Raw genomic sequence first — 24,590 nt, 5'->3', positions numbered from 1 at the left:
CAAAAAAGAATACAAGACATTCATCATGCTCATGTTATAAATGTATTTGCGTGAATGCACATCGCTATGGTTACAATATATTACTATGTAACTAAGTCAATGAACTCTTAATTTAGCACTAAAGATGTGAAATAGCACTAACAGCTGTTTCAGATCACTGTATTCAAAGTACAATGAACATACAACACTGGTAAAAACAACAGAATTACTCAATAACAATACCTGCATCTCGATCCATAGTCATCATAAAAGCTGAATGAACAGACACTGAATGAAGTCCACTCCAAATCAAGATGAGCAAACGGCTTCACATCCACCAAATATGTCACAAAGTGAAATATTGATGCCTGATGATAGACATTTTACATTCATTTGGTAAAAAAACAAATACACCAAGCACAGTGTGCAAAATTGCTGCTGGACCTGTGGTCTCTGACAAGTAAAACTTCATCAGGACTTTTAAATCAGTCTGCAGTGATCCTGATAGCCAGTGAATTTTGTACTGAACTACAGATAGGATCACTACTTATTGTTCACTCACTCATCCTGTGGGACACTGTGAAAGGTTTCTTTCAGATACTGGTTGTTCTTAACTATGTACGGTACTATATGGAAACGTAGTAGTAGAATGGTGTATTGATGGTATAATTTGTGTTAAAATGGTTTTAACAGACATTTGTTAGGTTCTGGCAGCTTCACGACACAATCCGTAACTCTTTTGCTTCACCAGGTACATGTTTACAATATTGCATCAACCTTATCCCTGAGGTGAGTTATGAATACATTCATGCAATTTTAAACAGCTCAACATATAGTCTCTGACCTGGGTTCTGTTTATAATCTGCAGGTCTGTGTATAGGTCATCCATGATAAAGACAAGGTCAATGTATACATTTGGATTTATATCAAAACCTCAAAACCGGTTTTCATGCTTACATACTCATTTTGTTTGCTAATTAAAAAAAAATGTCACATCTCCTGAAATGTCGAGTTCTGATTATGAGCAGTTACATTAAACCTCAAGGAGCCTGTGTTCAATTTAATGTTGAACACTGATCAGAGAAATGAATGAAGTGCTTTTGAAAGTAGCTATCTATCCATCTCAGTCGCAGACATGAGCTGCATGTAAGTAATAAATCATACCAATATATCAGTATATCTGGGATGTCTTTACAACAAGCATACTGGCAGTAATAGCTTTAACAAAACTAAAATAATTCACAAGAGTGAGTGAGTTTAGTTTTACGCCGCACTCAGCAATATTCCAGCTATATGGCGGCGGTCTGTAAATAATCGAGTCTGGACCAGACAATCCAGTGATCAACAACATGAGCATCGATCTGCGCAATTGGGAACCGATGACATGTGTCAACCAAGTCAGCAAGCCTGACCACCCGATCCCGTTAGTCGCCTCTTACGACAAGCTGAGTCGCCTTTTATGGCAAACATGGGTTGCTGAAGGCCTATTCTAACCCGGGACCTTCACGGGTCTAATTCACAAGAAACAATGTCATTTTCAATAAAATATAAAAAATGCCCAATGTGTGAGATAACTGGAGGTACATGAGGTACTTACATCGAAAACAATGATGAATAAAATCATGGCACACAGTGCCAACTCCCTCACTGTGAACATTTCCAAGATAAGGCACCAGGAAGACAAGAAGTGCTGGGCACAAAAACTGACTCGCCTCCATTCATAACTGGGTAGATAAGCATATGCCTTCTGCATATCACTTTCCTATTAATGAAGACAACAGTCAAGTTCATCAAAATGATTAGACTAAGTGTCCAATGTTTTTTTCTTGACATGTAAGAACTAAGTAATCTGTGATCCTGTCTACTGACAAGAAGTGATTTGCAACCTGTGACATAAGGCAGTGAACTGATAGTTTCCATGACTTGGTGAATTGCATTTTGAGGATGGGTTCGATGGGGTTCTCTTAGATGTTGGCCATGACAAATTGCCTTCCTGCACCTAACACACAAACCCTATGAACACACAAACGCGACACAGTTACACATGGCCTCAGACCTATAAGTGGTCTGTGACACAATCACACATGACCTTGACTAATGTCAGTTTTCACTTGTTCATGGCACTACTAAAGACACTATGTACAAAAGTCTAATGTTGAGTTTCTACTATACATGTCCACACAGAATCTCACGACGCTTGTCTTCATACAAAGACATCATCTTGTCGTATCCACGGTTGGCATCCAGAATCTGAAATGCAGACACACAAACATTCAACGACCAAAAGCTACTTGTATAGCTCTGCTGATAGGTGTTATATTTTACACTAGATAACCATATTTAGTCCCGGTGACCTGTTAAACGATCCAAACAAAGATGGTTGATAGCTCCTTTACCTTCATCTGGGCAGCATTCATCAATGTCATGATACAGAAGTATCTGGATCTGAACTCCACGAGAAACTTCACTTTTACTTCTAACTCCCAACGCTGAATGCCCCTCCCCACTACGGACTCTTCGGACTGAGAAGTAAAAGTGAAGTTTCTCGTGGAGTCCAGATCCAGATACTTCCGTATCATGACAGTTGTCGATTGCGAGGTAGCCATTCAAGACTGAATAGCAATTCAACTCCGTCAGATCTCCTACTAAGCGAAGCTTGAGGTAATATGCTATAGACCTATGGTAAGATAAGTATTTGAATATCTAAAATATTTCGATTTTAGCAAATTTTACAGTCACCTGAGACTGCTAGGGACCTATCCTTATCTGAAATCCCAACTAAATTCTAGATACAAGCACATACTCACCAACACTGGTGCTGGGATGGAGCCTAACGTCTGCTTCACCAACCATTCTTCATGGAGGTTGTGGAGCTCATCAATTAGTTTCTTTAAAGAGAAACACATACAGTTCTCACAACTAACATATGAAGATGAGTGACATTATCAGTAGACATCTCAAACCTCATCTAGAGCATGGCTGTAAATTACCTACCCTATCAATAATACATACAGACAATATTCTCTGAATCAACGTTAATGGGCTATCATTTCAAGCTTTTATCATGTACCTATGTTATTGTTATAGATACTGGGTCATACAGGCAGGCGATGGTAATTTTGGAATTCAAACATTATACATATAACTTGTAGTTAGTACAAGATCAAATTGTTCTGTCAGGATTGTGACATGTATACCTTTGGCACACACGATTCTTCCTTCCGTGATCTCTTTCTGATACGTTCATAGCACACTTCAGGGTCAGCACGCAAATAAACTGGAACAATTGAACATGGAAATGTTTAGAGGCAATATTTTCAATGGAATATACATAGTCACATCCACAGTTATATATGATTGTGATACCCATTAATAACATAATTTGAAACACCAGAGTGGGTGATGACCTGTAAATAATCAGGCCTGAACTATGTAACACGTTATATTTGGATTACAGGTTCTCAGTAACGTACAGATTCTAGTACTCTCTTTGGGTTGAGTCCCACTAAGTTCTATTTTTGTGGAAGTTGTGGTGGCTGAGTGGGTTAAACAGCTAATTTTGTTTACTGGTGATTAGGTGCCTGAATCTTAGGGTGAACTCACCCCAATAAAAGTACCTGAATGTACAATGTACAGTGAAGCCTCATGAGTAAACCATCCTGATTAACGAGGCTTCACTGTAATCCCAAATATGACACCTTACACTTGACCACTTTTATGATAAGAAGCATATGTTTCTGGGGACTGATCCTCTGGAGCCATAGTGAACAAGATAATCAGCATGGTAAGCTGGTGACTGACCAACAGTCAATGGGGCTTCCACAATAGACATTGAAAAACTGTAAGATAAGTGTAACCTGGATCAAGGCTATGAACAGACTGAGAAATGCAACTCTTTAACTAAGTATTACTCACCAATCAGATCTAACTCTGTTTTCTGTGTTTTTGACAGCCAGTTAAACCATTCTGTCAGTATTGCATATTCCAGTCCGTTAATTGTTTGGCTGTAAGCAATGATGAAAATTTATGTAAAATGTTCAGAAATGCCTTATTCCTTGTCATGTTATCATGGCATGTTAACATAGACATATTAATACTTCAGTGAACAAGCTATTTTCTGGTTGAAAAATTACACATGACTCTTAACAAATGACATTTGTCCTGTAGAATGTTTTCTTTGTTGTTTCACAGTGTGCTCAGCACAATTCCAGCTGTATGGCAGTAGCCTGTTAATTATCAAGTTTGGACCAGACAATTAAGCGATCAAGAGCATTGGCATCAACTCAAGAGGGGTGTAATGACATGTGTCAACTAGGGCTGAGTAATATAACTGTTTTATTAGAGAAGACATGAAATTGAAAAGGATATGTATTGCGATATGCTGATCGAACAATGGTATTTTGAGAAGAATTCGGAAAACATTGTTCCTCTCAGAAATCTTCAGATATTTCAGTTTTTCACGCCAAAAGTTTTGTGATTGTTGTGAAATGGCTACCCCCCAACAACGAATAAATTGTGCAAAAGACTTCAGTATGGCAGCATTTTGTCATGATTAAAAGTTTTTATTAAAGCTTAATTGGCATAATGATTTTGTTGTGTTCATAAATCAAGCATTAACGCAATTATAACTAGGGGTTTTTTGTTACAAAAAACCTCTTATATCACAGTATAATGCTTTCACCACAATATGAATATTCTGTGCAATACCCACTGCTAGTGGCAACCACCTCAGTGAGCCTGACCATAAGACTCGATTAGTCACCTGTTACTATAAGCATGGGTTAATAAAGTACAATGTTTCTGATGCAACAAAATTACTTGCACAAAATCTATATGCAGTGTGACAGAGCCATCATGAAAGTACACCATGACATTGCTGACCTGCGGTAGTCGTTCTCCACAAAGCAGTAGCGGGTGCTGTACAAGGAACGCTCCATCATCTTGATGGGTTTGGTCTGAAAACATCATTAGTCTTACATTGCTACTGGTGCATTTTCTCAAGACAGAATGACTAGGACTCTCTCAAAACAAAATCTGGCTTTCCAAAACTTAAGTAGTATATACAATGACAGTTCTGGACCACTTTCAAGAAATGTCTCTACAAAGCCTTATTTACTAAATAAGGCTTTGGTTGGGTCATTAGCTCTTGCTACTATTACCCCTACTACTTAACGTGTGTTGGAGGTAACACTGTGCCATACGGTACGATCAATAATTCTTCTCTTACAAACCCCCTACCCGGCCCATCCCTCAAGTAGTACAAGTTAGGTTCGTCGACTTTCATATCCACTTTATCTATGTTGTAAGTTTTGACTGACCATATAGGATCGGTGGCCCGCTTACGGCTATCACCCTCGTGTTCCCCCGGCTGGTATAGATACCTCACTAGGGCCCTATCTGGTATCTGTTTCTCCTTCCCACGCAATGGAGCGGCCGACTCTGCAACTATTGATTTTAGTTTGATAGCGTCTGCCGGTTTCTTACCGGTGAGACGGGTGACTTCATGGTTGATTGCCGACACCACCTTGGGTAACCTCGTGACCCATTCAGTCGATCGTTTTCCAGGGGTGGTCATCTCCCTAGCATACTGATGGCCGAACAAGCGCTCAGCCAAAGTCCTATTAAATCTCTCAACTATGGCTTGGCTGCGATGGGCTCCGGCCGTGCCACGCCTGACCTTTGTATCGTGTTTGGCTAGCAGTTGTGACACGGCACCCATGAACTCACGTCCGGGGTCAACTTGCAGCTCTGTTGGCCACGTCAGCGGGCTGCGTTTGTATATGCGTTCGAATCCTCTGGCTACCTGGGCCGAATCTTTCGTGGTCAAGGGTTCGGCTTCCTTGTAACGACTGGCTACGTCCACTACGGTTAAGGCATACTTGTACCTCTTGTCGTGGGGTAGGAACAGTAGGTCTGCCTGGTGAACGCTATTAGGTATGTTAATACCGAACCTCCTTCTAGGCACGTAGCGTGGTGCCGGCAAATAGATCTGCCACAGGGCTTGTTTTTCAAGCCACGCTTTGGCTTCCTCCGGGGGTACTCGCGCTATTTTAGCTAGCTTATCTACTGCGCTAGCTCCTTTCCAGTACCCACGCGGGCTGTAGTAAATAGCCTCAAATTTTTTCATGTCCATACGCGTATGTGTTTATCCCATCAATAGCTATCCAACGTTTAGTGTCCATAGGCGACAGGGACGTCTTGTTTATAGTCAGTCCGTATATCTTATGTCCATCACTTCTAAGTGTGTTCATTTTATGTCTAAAGGTACGGGTCTTGAACAGGGCTTCCTTGAATCTGGCGTGTTTGATGTGTTGTTTCACCACATACTTCTTAACCCCCTTAGCCTTCCGGATCTCACTATTGTCGGCTTTCAGTATGGAGTACATCTTAGGTCTCAAACCTATGTACTCGGCTATGGGCGTGCCAGCACACTCGTCCTTCATCTTACCTAGGACCTTTTTATTTACCGTACTGTGTATGGTATGGGTCTTAGGGTAGTCGCTGGTGTCGTATAAATCGAGGTGTTTTTTCATGTCCTCGTACACGTCCTCGGTTCGAATCTCCATCAGCAGGGAATCCGTGTCAGTGTACAGCACTTCACACCTGTCACCGTACTGTTTCTTGAGCTCGTTGTAGTAAAAGTCGTACATCAGGTGTTTGGATAAATCGAGGATGCTCATCCCCACGTAAACAGGCCGGTTGAATTTTATGTGGCTTTTCTTCATGTGTAGGGCAACCAGGTTGTCTGTGAATATCTTACTACGGTTGAATGCCGGACTGGCTATCAATCTCCTGAGCTTGTCTTCCTCACTCGACCGAACCAGCTTCACGGTCACGCGTTTCCTCAGGTTCTCCATAGTCTTACCAAACACCGAGTTGTTCATGAGTTTGTAGAGATTTTTCTCAAAATCACTGGTGGCTTTTTTTCGTAGGTCTGTGTTCATTCTGATGTAGGGCTATCCATGGGCTCTGGTCGAACATGAGCACCCTATGTATTTTGGTCAGCCTCATACCCAACGACAGGTACAGCTGTAGGTTGCGATAGTGAACGATGTACTTGGTCTTATTCATTAAGTTAGGCACGAGTTTTTCAACGTCTGTCACACGCCCACCTAACAAGTTATGTTGGTACTCAGACATCCAGTCTGGGTTAACCCTCATACGTTCGGGGGCCAGGGGGTAGCTGTTGTGTGATGTGTGTAATTCCTTGGTATACTCTAAGTCAACCTCGAGGATATAACCTTTGTTCGAATCTGGTGCAACCCCCATAACATCAACGTGGGGTACCCATTCGAATCCCCCTGTAGGTAGATACTGGCTCATGGCCCAGCCGTACAGGTTGTTTGCGTCGAGGTAGAGAATGTGATTGGTTGGTTTGTTAGGATCGTAACCTTTCACGTATTGATTATTTGCTTTCGCGTATCGTTTGGATGCCATGGAAATCCCACCTCGCAAGCCTTTCTCAATGAATAGGTGCATGTCGTAATCTGTGAGCAATTCCAAATTAACTCCGGTCTTTTTAAGCAAGGCGTCCCACGACAGACCTGGGCTGGTGTAATACCATGCGGGGTCGAGTTTATACTGCTTGAAACACGTCCGCCTAAACGTTTCAAACACGTCGGCTAACAGCAGTACATCTGTCCTCAAGTACAGGTCGTGATAATCACCCAGGTTCTTACAACCCAGTTTATTCCATACGTTAGTCGCGTGCGAGTAATCATCTCGTGAGACGGACGCCTCATTCAGCTTGCTATAAAAGCAGTCAATAGGGGGTAGTCTGGTCTCGGTGAACTTGGCCCAACTATCCATGTACTCATAGGGGTACACACCCTTCCTCATAAGCAGGGGTCTAGTCTCGGCGTCTGTGTATCGATCGGTGATAGGGAAGGTATTGTTGGCCTTGACCAGACTGTCGAGTGACGACTGGAGGAACTGAAACGAGTCAATGAACCTAAGTCCGTTTAAGCTGAAGGAGATGTATCTCTCCATGTTGTTGGGGATGCACGTTATATTACCATCGATTTTCGCGATGGCCTGCATGATCAAGTGTGAGTCGTACCCTCTCAAGTTGTGAAAGACAACGGGGATGTTTATTGTCTTAGGGTTGATTTTAAGCTTGAGGTTGCACGCGTTGTGAGCGGCGCCTCTATACTTACCAGTTATGTGGCAGTGATCTCTCACCGAATCACCGTTAAGTGGTGAGTCACACACGTGACAGTTAGTGCTACTAGCGTGGGCTAGCCTATCGACTCGGGTCAGACGCATGGGAGCGATTTTATACAATGCATTCCTAATAATTTTTTCTTCCTCCTGCAAACACTTTAGAAACCTTTCAGCCGCGTCAGGCCCCCTATACACTACCGGAGCTTTCGTTTCCCCGTCACAACGGACGACAATGTATCCAAACGAACAGGCTTTATGCTCTTGTGTCTTGTGGGTGAATGGAGCCTCGCCGGCGACACCACTGGGGGAATCCCCACCCACAACCAAGGCTTCGAAGTCGGCGTATATGATATAAGGCACAGACATTTGGTTCTTGTGGTTACTGAATTTTAAGATATTATCACCTTCCTTAGGCATGTCGACTCGTATGGCCGTCTGCCCCACACCTTGACAATCATCCCGGTGGGATTCTAATAAATCAGCTCGACTGAAACCGTGTAGGCATCGTACACAAAAGTGTTTTTCCCCATCGTGTTTCGACTGGTCGTGCAACAACCGGCTGAGATGTTTTATCCACGCGTAGTGATACTTTTCACCTCGTTGGATCATGAATATATTGATAACTTGGCGATCCTTCACCGGGCTGACCCTGTGTACTATTGTTTTGTTACCTTCGTGTCCAAAGACATTTATAGCCAGATTATTCTGTTTTTCTACTTTAGTGATCTGGGATATGGGGGTGGGTTCATCTATACCATCCCAGTTGAGCCCATCGTCTTGGGGATAGCTAGAAAGCCTATCTGAATGAGTGCCAGCTGGAAATAAGGCTGACCTGATAGCTAACCTCAGGCAATCGTTTCCTCTATTCTTAACGTTTACTATGGCATGTTTGTTCTTATAGTAGGGAGGCAAGGCTAGGTATGACCCGCCTCTGAACGGCACGTAGTTAGCTATGTCTAGATAGACATTATCGATTTTATCTACAGCCCACCCGGACCCCAAGTGTGTGTAGCGTTCTAGGTATTCTCGTATCTGCTGAAAACTGGTATCGATTGATGTATCAATGGTCTCTGTATGTGTGACGACCTCTTGTTGACCTCGGAAGTAAGGCTGAACATATTCAGTGGTACTCCCAACCTGCTTATCGAGCGACATTTTCACTGTGATCTGAAACTTGATACTTCCTAGGTTATTTAGTTCCTGGTTGACCTTATCAGCTATCAGAGGCTTGATATCTGTAATGTCTATGTTTCTATCAACGTGCATGCGCCAACCTCTCAAATAGTTGCCTACAGCGCGCTCAGTGCGCACGAACTGTAGGTCAATAGCTCTATTATGTCGTAATAATTCTACAAGCTGTGGTTTTCTCATACGGGAATACCCGCCTAAACCCAAATCGTGTGCCTCGGCTTTCAGTTGTTTTACAGTGGGACGTGCTACGGGGGCATGTGATAACAATGCGGTTAACCCGGCTCTCCCCAGGTTTGAATAACCCGTGTATCCAAGCTGTTTTGCTTGAGCTTTTAATTGTGTTACCGTAGGAGGGGCTTCTAAACCTAGTAATCTCAACAATGCTGACTTCCGCATTCGAGAATACCCGATCACACCTCTCTGTTTTGCGACCCGCTTGAGCTCGCGTACAGTAGTCATTGTGTTTACACCTAAGAGAACCAATGTCTAATTGGTTCACAGTAAAGGGAGGTAACCCTTTCACGCATTGGAGTCTATCTTGAGCAGTCGCCTACGTTCTTTTATGTAGCCTTTTTTATTCTCGTAGATGAGTTGATGTCTGACTACGTTCGCTCCGTGAGCTTTACATAGACAGTAGTGTCCTTTAACCCCGATACCACACACAGAACACGTGTAGTTAGGACTTCCCATATGGAAACAACAGAACCCCTGATTCCTGCATTTCCTACCACAGGCCTCGGTCTTCCCCATAAGTATGTATTCACATCGGTATGGAGCGGGTCTCATGTTTACTTATATAGGTATTTTAATTTAATTGCTTCGCAACCAACGCAGTAGCTGCTATACCCAACACTATGAAGCCCAGTTCACGATTCATTTGTCCCTTGGATGGTGTGTAGTACTGAGCGAGTGTGGGTTTATTGAGCGGTTCCAATTGTTTACCAGTTAGTAGGTAGTATTCTTTCATTGCTTCATCGACATCGTTGAATGTTTGAACGGCATGGTTTTCACGCTGGAGTTGTTCATTAATGAAATCGATCCTCTGGAGGCGTTTTTTAGCGTACTCAGCCTGTGCTCTTTGTAATTTCTCAGTAGCGAGATCGTGCCGCTTCCTTTCTTCCTGTATTTCAGCCGCGTGATCATCTCGTAGTTTCGAGAAGAGGAAATTACTCCCGGAAAATGCCAGGGCATTCACTAACGCCCCACCGACCATCATAGCTATCGTGGCCATCCCTATATTTATTTCATTATATTATCAGGTATTATTCCTTGTTTTACTAGGATGTCTTTTGTGGCCATCGCCATACCAAGGTTCATTATGAGCATACCCATATCCTGCAGGTTGAAATCTAGCTTGATAGTTGGTTGTTTAAGCACCATTTTAGTCAACCGAGCGTACCCTACGGCTAGACTGGCGACCACTGTGGCGTGGTATGCGTCGTTGACGAACGTTTTCCCCTCAGACATTATGTATATGATATAAAATATTAAAATTATAACATGATATGCGGGTCAATAGTGGGGGGCTCACTGTTGGGTGGGGGCTCACTGTGGGAGGGTACCCCCACGTATAACCACGAGATAGCCAAGGCAGCAGTTACGCCTACAACCAACAACAGTCGGGTTGGGTTGGCCACTTTATGTTGGTTACACCACCGTTTTTTACCGGCAGCTACTCTCTTAGGATTCTTCTGTCTGGTTACTGTTGGGGGTACCCCCACTGGGGTCACTTCCCTCACTGGTTCCTGTGAAGGGGTCTCCACCGTCACCTCGGGAGGGGTTTCCCTCAGTTCCCCCACTGGGGTTTCCTGTGCAGCATCCATCTATACTATTATTATTATTCTTTCTCTCAAATTGACAATGTTTTGCCGTGATAATCGCCGCCGTCACTGGAGCCAACAACATACCATATTTGTGGTACAGCCCGCAGCTGATAGAACTCACGGCGTGTTCGATAAAAGGGTCTTTCTCGAGGTCTTCCCACAGGTAAAGTCGGCGCTCTGGTGGAATGGGAAGGAAGTGTGATACAATACCGGTGTATATCTGGGTCATAGCCGATCCTATTGTCTTTGTCATTTCTGCTCCGAGCCGGGACTCGTATCTAGCGTACAGCTTATCGATTTCTTCGGCTGACATTTTGTGAATTTTATCCGGAGTGTAGTCTCCAAAGTAATGTTTGGCTTTGCCGCCAACAGCCAACGCCACCAGTTTCTCTCGCTTGGGGGAATCCCCCACACCCCCAGTGGGGGAACCCTCCAATGACAATTGTTCGAGCAATTCCTCACACTCCATCTTATAATATAACAAGTAAGATTTAGTTTTAACTATATAATACCCGATGCAGACAAAACACAGAGAAATGAAGGTTAAGTTGCACACGACAAACACTTCAAATATCATAGCTATGCTTAGCATTTGCTTAGCTTTGCTTAGCTTTGCTTAGCTTTGCTTAGCTTTAGCACACTCTATATGCTACTGGTTGGTCGGTCTTTAGCACGAGCTTAGCGTGTTTAGTTTCAGCGAGCTGTTTCTTCACACGTTCCCGTTCTAATTTGCTCATCACATCGTTCTCTCTCAAACACTCCTCGAACGAATCCCTGTCCTTGCAGTGAAATAAGGCCACCCATCGCGTCTGCTCCCTGAGGTCTTTCAACACCGAGTTGAACTTCTGCGTTAGCACCCAGACGCTGTGATTTGCATGCCGGCCGGAGAAGGCCAGGTACGATAGCATGTCTCTCTTTTTTGTTATCTCGCGATTAGCGCTGCAGTCGTCCAGTATAAACAGCGTCGGTTCCCCTTTAAATTTCTCGTGAAGAGCTTTCAACCAGTCCTGCAGGCGTGTTCCAGGGTCGATTTTGTGTACGTCCGGGTCCGTCATCACCCAAGGTCGCGCGTACGTTTTATTCATGCTCAGAGTAGGGCACATGATAACGATGTTATCGAACACATCCTTTTAGTAACCCTCCAACATATCCAACACGAAAATGGTCTTCCCACAGCCAGTCTGCCCGCACACTATGGCGCAGTGTGGGTCAGTGGGTAGTTGTGGGTACCCCTGGGGGGTGTGGGGCAGTGGGGACTGTTTATTGTTGGGGGGTGTGGGGGGGTACCCCCCATCAGTAGATGGCTTGCACGAATCTCCCATTGTCTATATTAAGTTGCGCGTCCATAATAACGTACAGATATAATTTCAACTTACCAGCGGGTTGAGCCTTCTTAGTAATCTGGATGGTTATCCCTTCGCTGCCGTTATCTATACGGCGCCCGCTACCGTGCAGTTTATCATCATCCGTGGATCGCATGTCCAACCATAGGGCGTACTTGGTGGTCAGGTATTCACCGATCTGCACGGAGCCTAGGTCCAGGTCCTTTGTTATATAATCCCCCACTGGTAGCTTTTTTATCTCATCCCACTGCTGGTGTGGCCTCATACCATGACTGAACAGCTGGTTTGGCACGCCCTCGATGGTCACTTCCACCTTTTCAATCTTGGGGTTGAAAAACTTCTCGCTGTCCCTCCGGAATGGATCGTAATCCTCCACGGGGACGACCAGGATACCTTTCATCGATCGCGCCGGCACGTTCAGGTTGATATTCCACACAGTGTCGCTCTTATCTCGCACGACTGATCTATGCCTCAGTACGCGATCGTACAGGATAGCCATCTTCCCAGAGTACTGGCTTCGAACCTGCCTGGCCAGCTCCGGGCTAGTGACCATGTCGAACTCCAGAGAGATGTTGTCTATGGCATAACTGGCCTCATCACCGTTCGGCGTACGCACTACTTTGCTATAGTCGTTAAACGTGAGCTCGTATTCGAGCCTATCACCCAGCGCGGCCTGGTAAAACGGCGCGTGTCCCGTGAGCAACTCGAAGTCGAGCGGCACGCAGAATCGATTCCCGTATGCTCGAGCGATGGCCTTTTCACCGTCCGATAGCTTGTCTTGCTGGTCTTGCGTGAAGACATACCCTATGCGCGACCGGGTTGATTTGCTGATACCCTGGTACACATCATTAACTCGTTCTCCCTCGCTTTTCCAGAGATCCCTGTAGCAGTGAAACACGTCGCTGTCGTCGATGCTCAGCACCTCGTTACCGCTGATCTTGACGGTCGTTTTCTTGATGATAGCTCGACCCACGTTCCGCACTAGCTCGCGTTTGTCGTTGTCGGAGGTCAACGTGATATTGAACGCCAGTCGAACAGTGCCTGGTACAATGAGGTCATTCTCACCAAGGTTTGGAAATCTAACCAGCAGAGTTTGATTCTGGTCTATCTTGCTGGGATTGTTGGTGATGGTCACCGACTGGCGCACGGCTCTGAAAGGATCTAATTTTCTGCCGTACATTGTTATATAAATGAAATATATTTTTAATACTAATGGATGAAGACATAGATATGACGGAGATGTCGGGCGATAGTGCCCAGGCATTCGATGATGACCAGGAGACCTCATTCAGTACGGGCCTACAGCCGGCTGTCGACGCAGTTGAGACCTCATTATCGAAGCAAAGGGCCGAACTCATTAAGGGTGCCGTCGACGATTATTACAACAAAGTTGAAAAGAAAGACAACATCAAGGCGTCGGGAAGGTACTATTCCGATTTTACCATCATCAATGGCGCGCTGCGTTTGAAGGCTCACCCGGGGAGCGAGCTCATGAAAAAAAACTCGAGAGAACCACTTGCCTTATCAACACTGAAAAATCGATATGGGATTGACTTTATCCGCGATAAACTAGGCTTCAGAGATTACGGTGGCGCGCGACCTAAGCAGTATCCTCCGAAGTTAGTTCAAGGTCTGGAAGGTATCAGGGACGCCATATCAGATCAAAACATGACTTATGATATTAAAAAAGTGTTGGCCGACTACGAGAACAAACCCTTCCCGGGGCTCGAATTTACCGTTCGGGAACTACGGGGGTTGGATCTGACGATGCAAACCATTCGCGGACATCTCGCGAAAAGCACGGCCAAAATGAGTGAGATAGACGACAACATCGCCTATGAAAAGAAAAAACTCGGTGAAACTGATGACGAGGCTCTGAAAGCCCACATCGAGAAACAAATACGTAATTTGGAAGAGGAAAGGCAGACCTGGCTGGAGACAGCATCCTCCTTCAAAGAAAAGCTTCGATCCCAAGTCAACCGTATACGGGAAACCATCAATCAAGTCCTCTACCGAGACACCACGTTAGCAGACAGGATTCGGATATTGTTCCGGGAGCAAGGGATCACCATCGCCAGCATTCTGACTGCATTGGGTTTCATCATATCAACCCTGGTGGTGTCACTGGTGGGAGGAACCCCCACACCTGGCGGCGGGGGAACTCCCACAGGCGGTGGTGTTCAAGACTGGATAAAAAAACTCGGGGAACGCCTAGCTAAACTGGCTGGTAAAGCCGCCGAAGCCCTCCCAGGCATCCTGGGTAGCATCGTCTCGTGGTTGTTGGGCGCTCTGGCTAAAACTGCCATGTGGCTCAGTCAAAACATGTGGGCAGCCATCGTCGCCGTGGCGGGTCTGGTGTACGTAGCGGCTAAGAAATCTTTAACCAAATAAGTCCCAAAGTTACCCCACCAACCACCAGGGCCGTTTTATTATCAATATGCTGCTGATAGGGGGGTACCCCCACATGCATATGGGGGTGTGTGGGGGGCACATGAACTTTAGACTCCGGGGGTGGCGCCACTATACCCGTTTCACGTGGTGGGATGTGTGGGATATAGGGGGTGTTAATATCGGGGTTGATACCCAACTTTTGATCCGCCGTGGCTATGACTATTTTGTTGTTATAACCCACCACTTTTTTTACTCTCAGTTACATATCACTCGGAGCCATGTACAGCCCCACGCCGAACACGTAATTGACTTTCGATCTGGCGTATTCTAACACGTTTTGGTAACGGTCGATGGCCCGCGGGAGATCAACTGGAGAATTTATAGCATCCTCAACGTTGGAAACGAACTGTTTCTGAGCGTCGTAAGCAGTTCCCTTACCTAGGATGTTGGAACGCGTCATTGACTGCGCACCCAACAGCGCCCACACGTACGTTCGAATCGAGTCGTTCAAGCGTATTGTACCAGCACGAGTGAATTCTTTCGATGTTTTTGAGATCATTTTAGTCCAGGCTGTGGCTGCATCAGGATTGGTTTGCTTTATACAGCTGACATGGATCTTTTCATTCGTTGTGGGGCCTGTAAATGTATGACGGTTTGGGTTGTATGAACCATCTTTAGAACCGGCATAATATGTTCCGGACCTGTAGAAGTACACGAGAACTATACCGAGACCATGGTTCACACCAGGAAGGCGAAAGTCTTTATTCGTTGGAATCTCAAACTCCCCACAAACACGTTCATAAGCGCGTTTATCATAGGGGTTATTCGTCATACTCCACGCTTTATCTTGGGGAAGAGGAGCACTTATTTCCTTCAATATTCGTCTCGTTTGATAATAAATATGAAACAAAATAACCGCCTTACTCAGTTCGTCTATACCGTAGTCTGGTGTCACACCCGACCCTGTCGTCGCACACCACACAGCAAAGTTGAGTTGGTTCTGCCAAAACTGCATTGGGTTTTGATTCCAGTTTACCACCGCCTGCGCGTTATTAACGGACACGATATAGTTTTCAAAGATATTAATAAAGGTTGTTTTAAACCCCGTACTACCTTCCACCACGATTTTCAAGTGTGCTAAATCCATATTATAATATATAAATTATATATTATAATATGTACATAACACTTCCAGGAATAACGAGCGGTGAGGCCGTTCAGCTGACGCACGCGATCGATAACACGTCAGGCCAACTCGAAGTCGCACTCTGCGATATCACCTACCTACCGCAATGGACTAACATCAACGCCAGCAACAATAAGCTGTTCGTCAGTGGAACTCGCAGTCAGATGGCTACTACAGCGTGTGCTCTCTAAACGACGAGGTCTTCAAACCCCTGGGAGCCGAACTCAAGATGAACGACTCAAACGGCATAGTGGTGTTAATCAACAACGGAAGAACCTCACTGAGGCTCGGCCGACCATTAGCGAGGATACTCGGTATGTCTCCTGACGAGATAAAACCAACAACAACCGTCACAGGCACGAAGTTACCCGACCTAGTACCGTACCGAGAGCTGTACATTCATCTCGGTCAGGTGAGCACAACGTACAACATTCAAGGAGGTCACCCTTCCACTATACTGAGAGCAGTGCCGGTGAAAACTGAGAAATACAACGACGGTAGAACCGAGTCGTTTTCACCACGGCAGTATAAGGGATTAACCCAGGGCAACATACCTGAGCTGACAATATCGGTGTTAGATATAAATCATAATCCTGTAAATATAGGATACCTCAGCTTAACGCTTCATGTAAAATGACCAGCGCACAAGGGCCCGGAGTGAAAAAATGCGTCAATATCGGGATCTCCGACCTTGGAGACACGCGCGGTTTCGACGCTCCCGGAGTAGATGGTAAATCGTACGCCTTGCAACTGAAAAACAACATTTACAAACGCGTTGAAGTCCCCTCCGGTGGAACCCTAAGTGATATAGTAGATACCACAAGAGCAACAGTCAACACTAAGTACGCCCTTGTCAACACCGGTAATAATAATTGGATAATATACCCATCGTTCGGGGGTAAACTGTTCGACTTAGACGATGTTGAGAGCACTACCGTCGCCCGAAACAAGCCATATATGCTCGTCTTCACCGAAGATGACAAGTGGGTGTTGTTACCCGATAACGACTGGTTTCTCAATATTAGACTCGTCTCCCCTTACGTGTTTACTGATAACAAAGACAACCACCTAAACAAAGTCGTGAACAATGGAACCCTGCTCGTGGCTTACGTCCCAACTCAGAGACGTAGCGTAGTCGTCAGCCCAGTCAATACTATAGCAGCCCACATGCTATCGAGTAAACCAGCCATACAAAACGTGAAATTGCAGTTGGTGTCTGAATTCGAAGGTGTGGTCACTATACTAGAGGATCTACCGGCAAACTCAACACTGATCATCAAAGTCTACCTAGGGGAACCATCGGGGAATGATGTCGAGATCGTGAAGGGGATCAAACTCGGGTGGGTGAAACGACACCAGTATCAAGTTTGCAACGTTTACGTGCGGGTGGGTGTCGGCTCCAACACCAGTCTGCAGGGGGTCAACGTGATCGTGGAAAACAAGATATCACTAACCAATATCTTCCTGCCTGACAACATACACTTCATGGGTATGAAGTTCACCCCTGAATTATTATCAGAAAACCAGTTGGAAATTATATCGTAATAGTATAATAATGACCAGTCATCATCCCAACACTACGCTTAACGACCTAGGAGATACGGAGGGATTCGATCAGCCTGGTGAGGAAGACGCCTTATATATCCTGCACTTTAAAGACAACGTGTACAGACGGGTGCCGTTATCAGATTTTAAAGAACCTAAATGGAATATCAACTTAACGCTCGCCTCACCTTATATAACAATGGACGAAAATGAGTGGGTCTCTAAGATTAGTAACAACGGTAGCTGGATCGGGCATTTCATCATTCCGGAGAGGGGATTCATGATGTCTATTAATTCCGTAAATAGGTTAATGTCTGTAGAAAAAAAAAATTAACATTTAGCAATCGTTTGAGTAATATAGTAAATATTGTTGAGATATATTCCCCTTCCACACTCATCATAGAAGTCTTCTTTTATTTAAGCACTGAAAACAACTCAAGAGTACACCAAATTGTACCCGGGGTGACAGTACGCTGGTATGACGAACACCTAGGTCAACATTGTCGTATTATTATACAACGGGATACCCCGGGTCATATAAACCGCTTAATAAGCCTCAGTGGGGTTTTGATTACAACAGGAAAGTCTATTAACCTCTCACCTATTACCCTGACTAGTGGTATAGACCTTGTAGAATTCAAATTCACTTATGGACTATTAACTGAAACCCAATTAAAATATCTTTCATAATATATATTATAGGATGGGTCTGTACCCAGTCGTAGAGGAAGTAGCTAAGACGTTGGAAACCGTAGATGGGTTCCGCTTGAGGCAGTTATGTGATGTGAAACGTCAACTAGAACAAGACCGTGACACGCGGAAAGCACTATGTAAAAAATATAATAGAGCTTTCAATATCGTGGACGGGGCTGACACTACCCTTATGGCAACCAGCATGGGACTAGGGGCGGCAGGTGTTGGGTTGTTAGCTACCATCGTGGCTGCACCTATAGTGCTAGGTATTGAAATAACAGCTGGGGTGGCAGGGTTAGCAGGATTGGCGCTTAAGTTAGTATCACGCAGACTTAATCGTAAGGCATTGAAACACGATGAGATCAGGGTTCTGGCCGAAGCAAAGCTGAACACAGTGAGTGAGCGTATTTCCACGGCACTCTCTGATAGTAAGATCTCAGAAGAGGAGTTTCGTTCAATCCTCTCTGAACTCAAAAAATATAACGGAATGAAACAAGATATTCGATCCAAGTCTCGTAAGTCTGCTATCAGTGAGGACGAGAAAAAAAAGTACATAGAACAGGGGATACAAAAAGCCCAGCAAGCCTTTATTATGAACACCAAAGAGATCGTAGGCGGTTCACGTTAAACTGTTTCATCGATATAAACGTGACATAGGCACAGACGTTAAGTAGTAGGGGTAATGTATCTATACCAGCCGGGGGAACACGAGGGTGATAGCCGTAAGCGGGCCACCGATCCTATATGGTCAGTCAAAACTTACAACATAGATAAAGTGGATATGAAAGCCGACGAACCTAACTTGTACTACTTGAGGGATGGGCCGGGTAGGGGGTTTGTAAGAGAAGAATTATTGATCGTACCGTACGGCACAGTGTTACCTCCAACACACGTTAAGTAGTAGGGGTAATAGTAGCAAGAGCTAATGACCCAACCAAAGCCTTATTTAGTAAATAAGGCTTTGTAGAGACATTTCTTGAAAGTGGTCCAGAACTGTCATTGTATATACTACTACTTAACATTTACTTTCAACCACACAGATCTTTCTGAATACAACTGGTCAAATGTTGACTGAATGACAGCAAGCTGAGCATAACCTAATTTGGTCAGCTCACCAGACTGACTTACATGAGGCTTGGTGTGCATCTGGATTCGAGTCAGTTGAGCATACATATTGAAGGAGAAGCTCCATCTTGAAGGATCCTCATACAACAGTCCCTGTAAAAGTTGTCATTCAATAGAAATTTAGTAAATTATGTATGACACAGGAATACACACATTTCATCATTCTGCTTACTTCTGTCTCACTTTCAGACAGAAAGTCATGTAAGCCTGCTGAAAAGCCAATATTTCAGGCTCAAGTGAAATGAGAGTCAAACTTCAAATTTTTTACATAATTTCTTACATTCTCAAAATTTATGAAAATGTGAGCATTAAAACTTCAATTATAAATTTTAAATATCATAATTGTTCACAATTTGCCAGCCAAAGGCACAGGCTACATAATCCTACATACATTTCTGCCTTTTTATTAATAGCAGTAAAGTATTAAATCAGCATGTCAATGCCCTCCATGTTGCTGTAGTATTTGAATCCTGGTTACCACAATGAAAACAGATTCAGTATCAGGTTATCACAAGATTCTTTGGCTGGCTTTGACTGGAACATTGAGGTGGAATTGTGACTCACCAAAGCATTGTGTCCCTGTATATTGGTCCACTGCTCTACAGGTTCTGAAAGTGCCTGAAACACACATACACACATTGACAACTCACCACAGACAAAAACATGCACTTTCATTCAGTTTACCGTGCATATCTTTTCCACGTTCCAAGTTCGTGTGGACCAGAAATGTGCCTCCAGAATGCATAAATGTGTTGAATGGACACAGAAAAGAGAAGCAAACAATAATACTCACTGTACCAAATCCTTGACAAGACATATATGTGTCCCATGATTGAGGTAATTATCAAATCTTTGACCAAAGATTGACCGAGTAATCACCAAGACTCATGTTTAACAGAATCAGTAAACAAACTGTAGGGTTAGCAGACAAAAAGGGTTACTTTAGGAGATAAACATACTGTGTTGGAAAATCAGAGGTATATAACAAAATTATAACAACTCTAAATTTGATTTAAAACCGAACACATGGCACAAAGTTTTAAATACAAAATTTAGAGCTATTATAATTTACAAATACAAAATTAATACAAAATTGACGGCTATTATAATCTTGTTATATATATACATCTGATTTTCCAACACAATACACTTATCTCCATTCTACCATAACCATGTTATTTAGATTTTAAACAAATACATCAGGTATATAACGTGATTATATACATCTGAATGACTTGGATTAACCAATCACAATCCAGTATTTACTGAAGCCATGGTAGAATGCTTCATAATCACTTGGCTGTTGATCACTTTTAATCACATTTGCCATGCTTCACCTTTTTACAGTGACCTAGTATCCTAGAGTGCCCCAGTTTCAGACACAAGTGATGGTTGGCAGTCTTGCATACAAATTACATGTTTGACTGTTCGAGTACACTACACAGCAGAATTCATTACCTTACATGATCATTCATACTTCCTGAAAATACCTCTGTAGTCACAATAGGAAACTGCTCCACTGATTTTCCATATCTACAATCCCACAAATTTGTACAAGAGTTGGAAGACAATGCTGGAAGATATGTGTGCTACCAAAAAGAATACCACACGGTTCAAAAGAAACTCTGAAGTATGTGCAGTCAAGACAAGCTCATGTCCAGCTAACTTACTGCAGCACTGTTTAGTTCCTGGCAATACTAAATATTGTTTTGTTTTACATGCAGTACCTGAACCAGGATAATATCTTACCTGGACACTGTCAGAATGCTTGAAGTATTCGAGGAGAGTAGTTTTCCCACAGCCAATGTTCCCCTCCACAGAAACCTGTCAACATCCCGCCACATTCTGTGTCACAGACTGCATTGCTTGAACAACTCTATACATTACATGTAACCAAGTACACAACCACACTCAGTATCTCAACATCTACAGCAACACAAAATAGCGTGATGGTCCATCCATATGGTAAGCTTCAGTGATGTAACCGGTAAGTGTGCCCGTAACCCCCAATGTATATGTATTCTTTTTCTTATGATTATTTCTAGGGGTTAGGGTTTAAATTTCAGGATTAGATTTAATATTATGTCAGGTTAGAATTAGGGTTCAGTTTAGGATTGGCTTTCTATAAAATCACCTACTCCTAGGCAAAGGATGATTTTTAAAAACAGGGGTTATGGGTGTATATCTTTCCAACATAAGAGTTAAGTCAGGTAAAAAAAAGAGTAATTTTAACTCTTTCAAAACAGTTAGTACATTTGAGAATATACACATGCTATGGGGTTTTTTCCTGGCATTTTCATTTGGTCTAAACAAACAATATGTTTCTATCTCTACAAATTACAATTCATCATGTGACATGAGAGATAGTGATGACATTTGGACAGAATACTTCTTTCTATGACCAACCCGTGAAGGTCCTGGGGTAGAATAGTCCTTCAGCAACCCATGCTTGCCATGAAAGGCGACTCTGCTTGTCGTAAGAGGCGACTAACGGGATCAGGCCGTCAGGCTTGCTGACTTGGTTGATACATGTCATCGGTTCCTAATTGCGCAGATCGATGCTCATGTTGTTGATCATTGGATTGTCTGGTACTTACTCACTCACTCATTCTATGGTCAGATTTTTTTTCAAAAGTTCTTACATTATCAGCATGGCTAGAGACTATTAGTAACCTCAACACAAGAACTGTAGCAAATGTAACAATAATAAAATGGATGCAAAATTACCGTGAAGTTTTTCTGATCTTGAGACACTGAGAACTCATTTTGCACATTCCTGATGTCATCTGTAGCACCTATAGAACGAAGAGTACATGCATTAGCCATTACTCTGCATTTCTGACATCATGTCAGCCTTATAAGGAATTTTGCTTCGTTTTGATTTAGGATATTATGAAAATGGGCCCACACTTAGTAACTCACTTAGTTACTCAGACCAAACACGATATACTATCACGGTTTAGTTGCGTCGATTAGTACAGTAAAACACTCACCCTGTACTGGTGTCTTTAATTTCATATTTCTTAAATTTTCGAACGTCCCCAACATTTCTTCAAATCTTTTAGATGATGTTCCTGGCACTGTCCTTGTTTTTTTCGATCGTGTCGGCCGATCCCCACAAAAAAATCTTCTGGCGCAAATCCGTGTGAAAGAGTTTCCAACAATCGTAAATAGCGCCAGGCCGTCACTGGCGGTGCGTTGATTGGTCAGTCTTCGCCACGACATCTGCTGGAAACTTTACGAACTATTATTGTAAACAGCATCCACGATTTCCATCAAGCCATGGACTGCGAGGATAGTACACGTGGGATTCGTTCCCCCACGTTTTTAGGATACTGGAATAACAGACATGAAATGTTTTTCGTCTGCAATCTGACCAGTGTTATAAAACAAAACTGATAATGTTTACTACAAGCAATATCTAGGTGAATCTGCATCATCACATAGCCGTCTGTCTACCAGATGTCTGGAGACATGTTACTTCGGTCTGCATGACCGAATATCTTCGACTTCTGAACTACAAAGACCTCACACATTCGCTCAATGCAGTGATCAGTTTGTGATTGCTTGTCCCTTTCGCAATGTAGTTTCCAGTTTCCAGTTTGCGCGCATGTTCAAAACTCGCTACAGCACCGCTGGTGAAGTAAGCAACTGCGACCACTACGTTTTGACGCTGCCCGGAGATTTGATGACTCGTGCGTCTCGGTCATTTCCACTAGACTCACAGCGGCTGCGCAATTCGAAATGAGGACAGGCGACCAAGACTAACGTTTGGTCACAGAAATGTAGCTATATATTAAGTAAAACAGTATGTCTTCAAAAAAAAAATCAAAATCAAAACGCTAATTGAAATAGGGCCCTGAACAATGTTCATATCAGATGTCAAGTTTAGAGCTCATGCAATGTAGACTTGCGAAATCGTTCTAAACTTGCGTTACATAAATGCTTGGGAGAGGCTCTTATTCAGCCTGAAGTGGGGTGAGGGGTGGGGTGGGACGGTGGAGACACTCGGTGGAAATTAAAGGGGCACTGATGGGGAGCGAATAATGTTTCTCGCCAACGGTCTAATGTTACGAAGCCAAACTGCAAATTGGTCAGCGCCAGCTTACTCGACCGTGGCGGACAAAGGGAGTGGACTCCGGTCCACCTTAGCAGAATTTCTTCAACCTAAACAGTCAGGAGGCCGGATGCCCATCGTATTTCTTTATTTAAAAATATCCATGGTATTCCTAGTCTGATATCGTAACAAAATATCCCAGGAGTGTAGTGTTTTTTAGGATGCTTGGATGGTATAGTGACTGATCCAATTTGATCCTATTTCTGTGTTTTTGACTTCAACATTAAATCAGGTTATGTGTAAATATGATGTCTGCAGGCGCGTAGCAAGCCATTACTTTCGCTCCGAAAGATTGCAAAGCTTTATAATAAGAGAGTTTTGAGTGCTAGCCCAGCTGTGATAGCAAATATCATACGTAAATTTTGGTAGCTATAGTAGCTACCCTGGTTTATTACCTATGATAATAAAAACACACAGTTAATTTATTTGAATTCGTAAACTAAAAGCAATGACTTTGCCATGAGCAGAGATATATGAAAATTTTCTTAAGTGAAAAAACTGATTACAACTATTTACCCAAATACACAGCAAATGCCTGTATGTATTTCTTATGTATCGAAGTTCCGTTGGTATCCTCAAAACAGTTTCGGCCCAAAAGTGTTTTCAGGTTGCATGCGACACAGAGATTACATCTTCCTTGCTGTAACTCTTGTTTGATGGTGTAAGCCTACACGGGTTATTTGTCATCATTCTCTGGATGGTCAGTTAATGAATTTATAACAGGTATAATTAGCAACACCACTCAGGTTACTCAACACTGTAAACCAAAAGTTACTGTGTTCTGTAATCTGATTGGTTGAAAAACATGATTAAATGGTATTAGATTCCCGGAAACTGAAAGACTATTCACCGCGTATTGACACGTAAACAATTGTTTTGTTGTGTCATCAACAGTGGTGACGTCATAAAAATCATATTGTGACGTAAAGTTAGAATGACGTCACAAATGAGCAACTCCAGATGCTACCATGGGAACCAGCTGAAACGGCCAGCTGATGACACTTCACTGCTGTAACCGTATTCTATGTAAACGA

At 43.5% G+C, this 24,590-nt stretch overlaps 1 protein-coding gene across 1 annotated transcript; it reads right to left on the bottom strand.

Moving 5' to 3' along the window:
• Positions 1 to 26: 26 nt before the first annotated feature.
• Positions 27 to 23,116, bottom strand: LOC137284255 (thymidine kinase 2, mitochondrial-like). Its single transcript, XM_067815996.1, has 10 exons — positions 22,433 to 23,116; positions 22,167 to 22,234; positions 21,189 to 21,263; positions 20,004 to 20,057; positions 19,443 to 19,532; positions 4,861 to 4,934; positions 3,895 to 3,983; positions 3,177 to 3,256; positions 2,787 to 2,867; positions 27 to 2,229 (listed from the first exon to the last, which is right to left on the bottom strand). Exons 1-10 carry the CDS (start codon positions 22,662 to 22,664, stop codon positions 2,146 to 2,148), a joined length of 927 nt encoding a protein of 308 aa, XP_067672097.1. The 5' UTR covers positions 22,665 to 23,116; the 3' UTR covers positions 27 to 2,145.
• Positions 23,117 to 24,590: the final 1,474 nt, after the last annotated feature.

The sequence above is a fragment of the Haliotis asinina genome, chromosome 5 (genome assembly GCF_037392515.1).
Source record: "Haliotis asinina isolate JCU_RB_2024 chromosome 5, JCU_Hal_asi_v2, whole genome shotgun sequence".
Classification (NCBI taxonomy): Eukaryota; Metazoa; Mollusca; class Gastropoda; order Lepetellida; family Haliotidae; genus Haliotis; species Haliotis asinina.
This window is presented reverse-complemented; position numbering and strand designations above follow the sequence as displayed.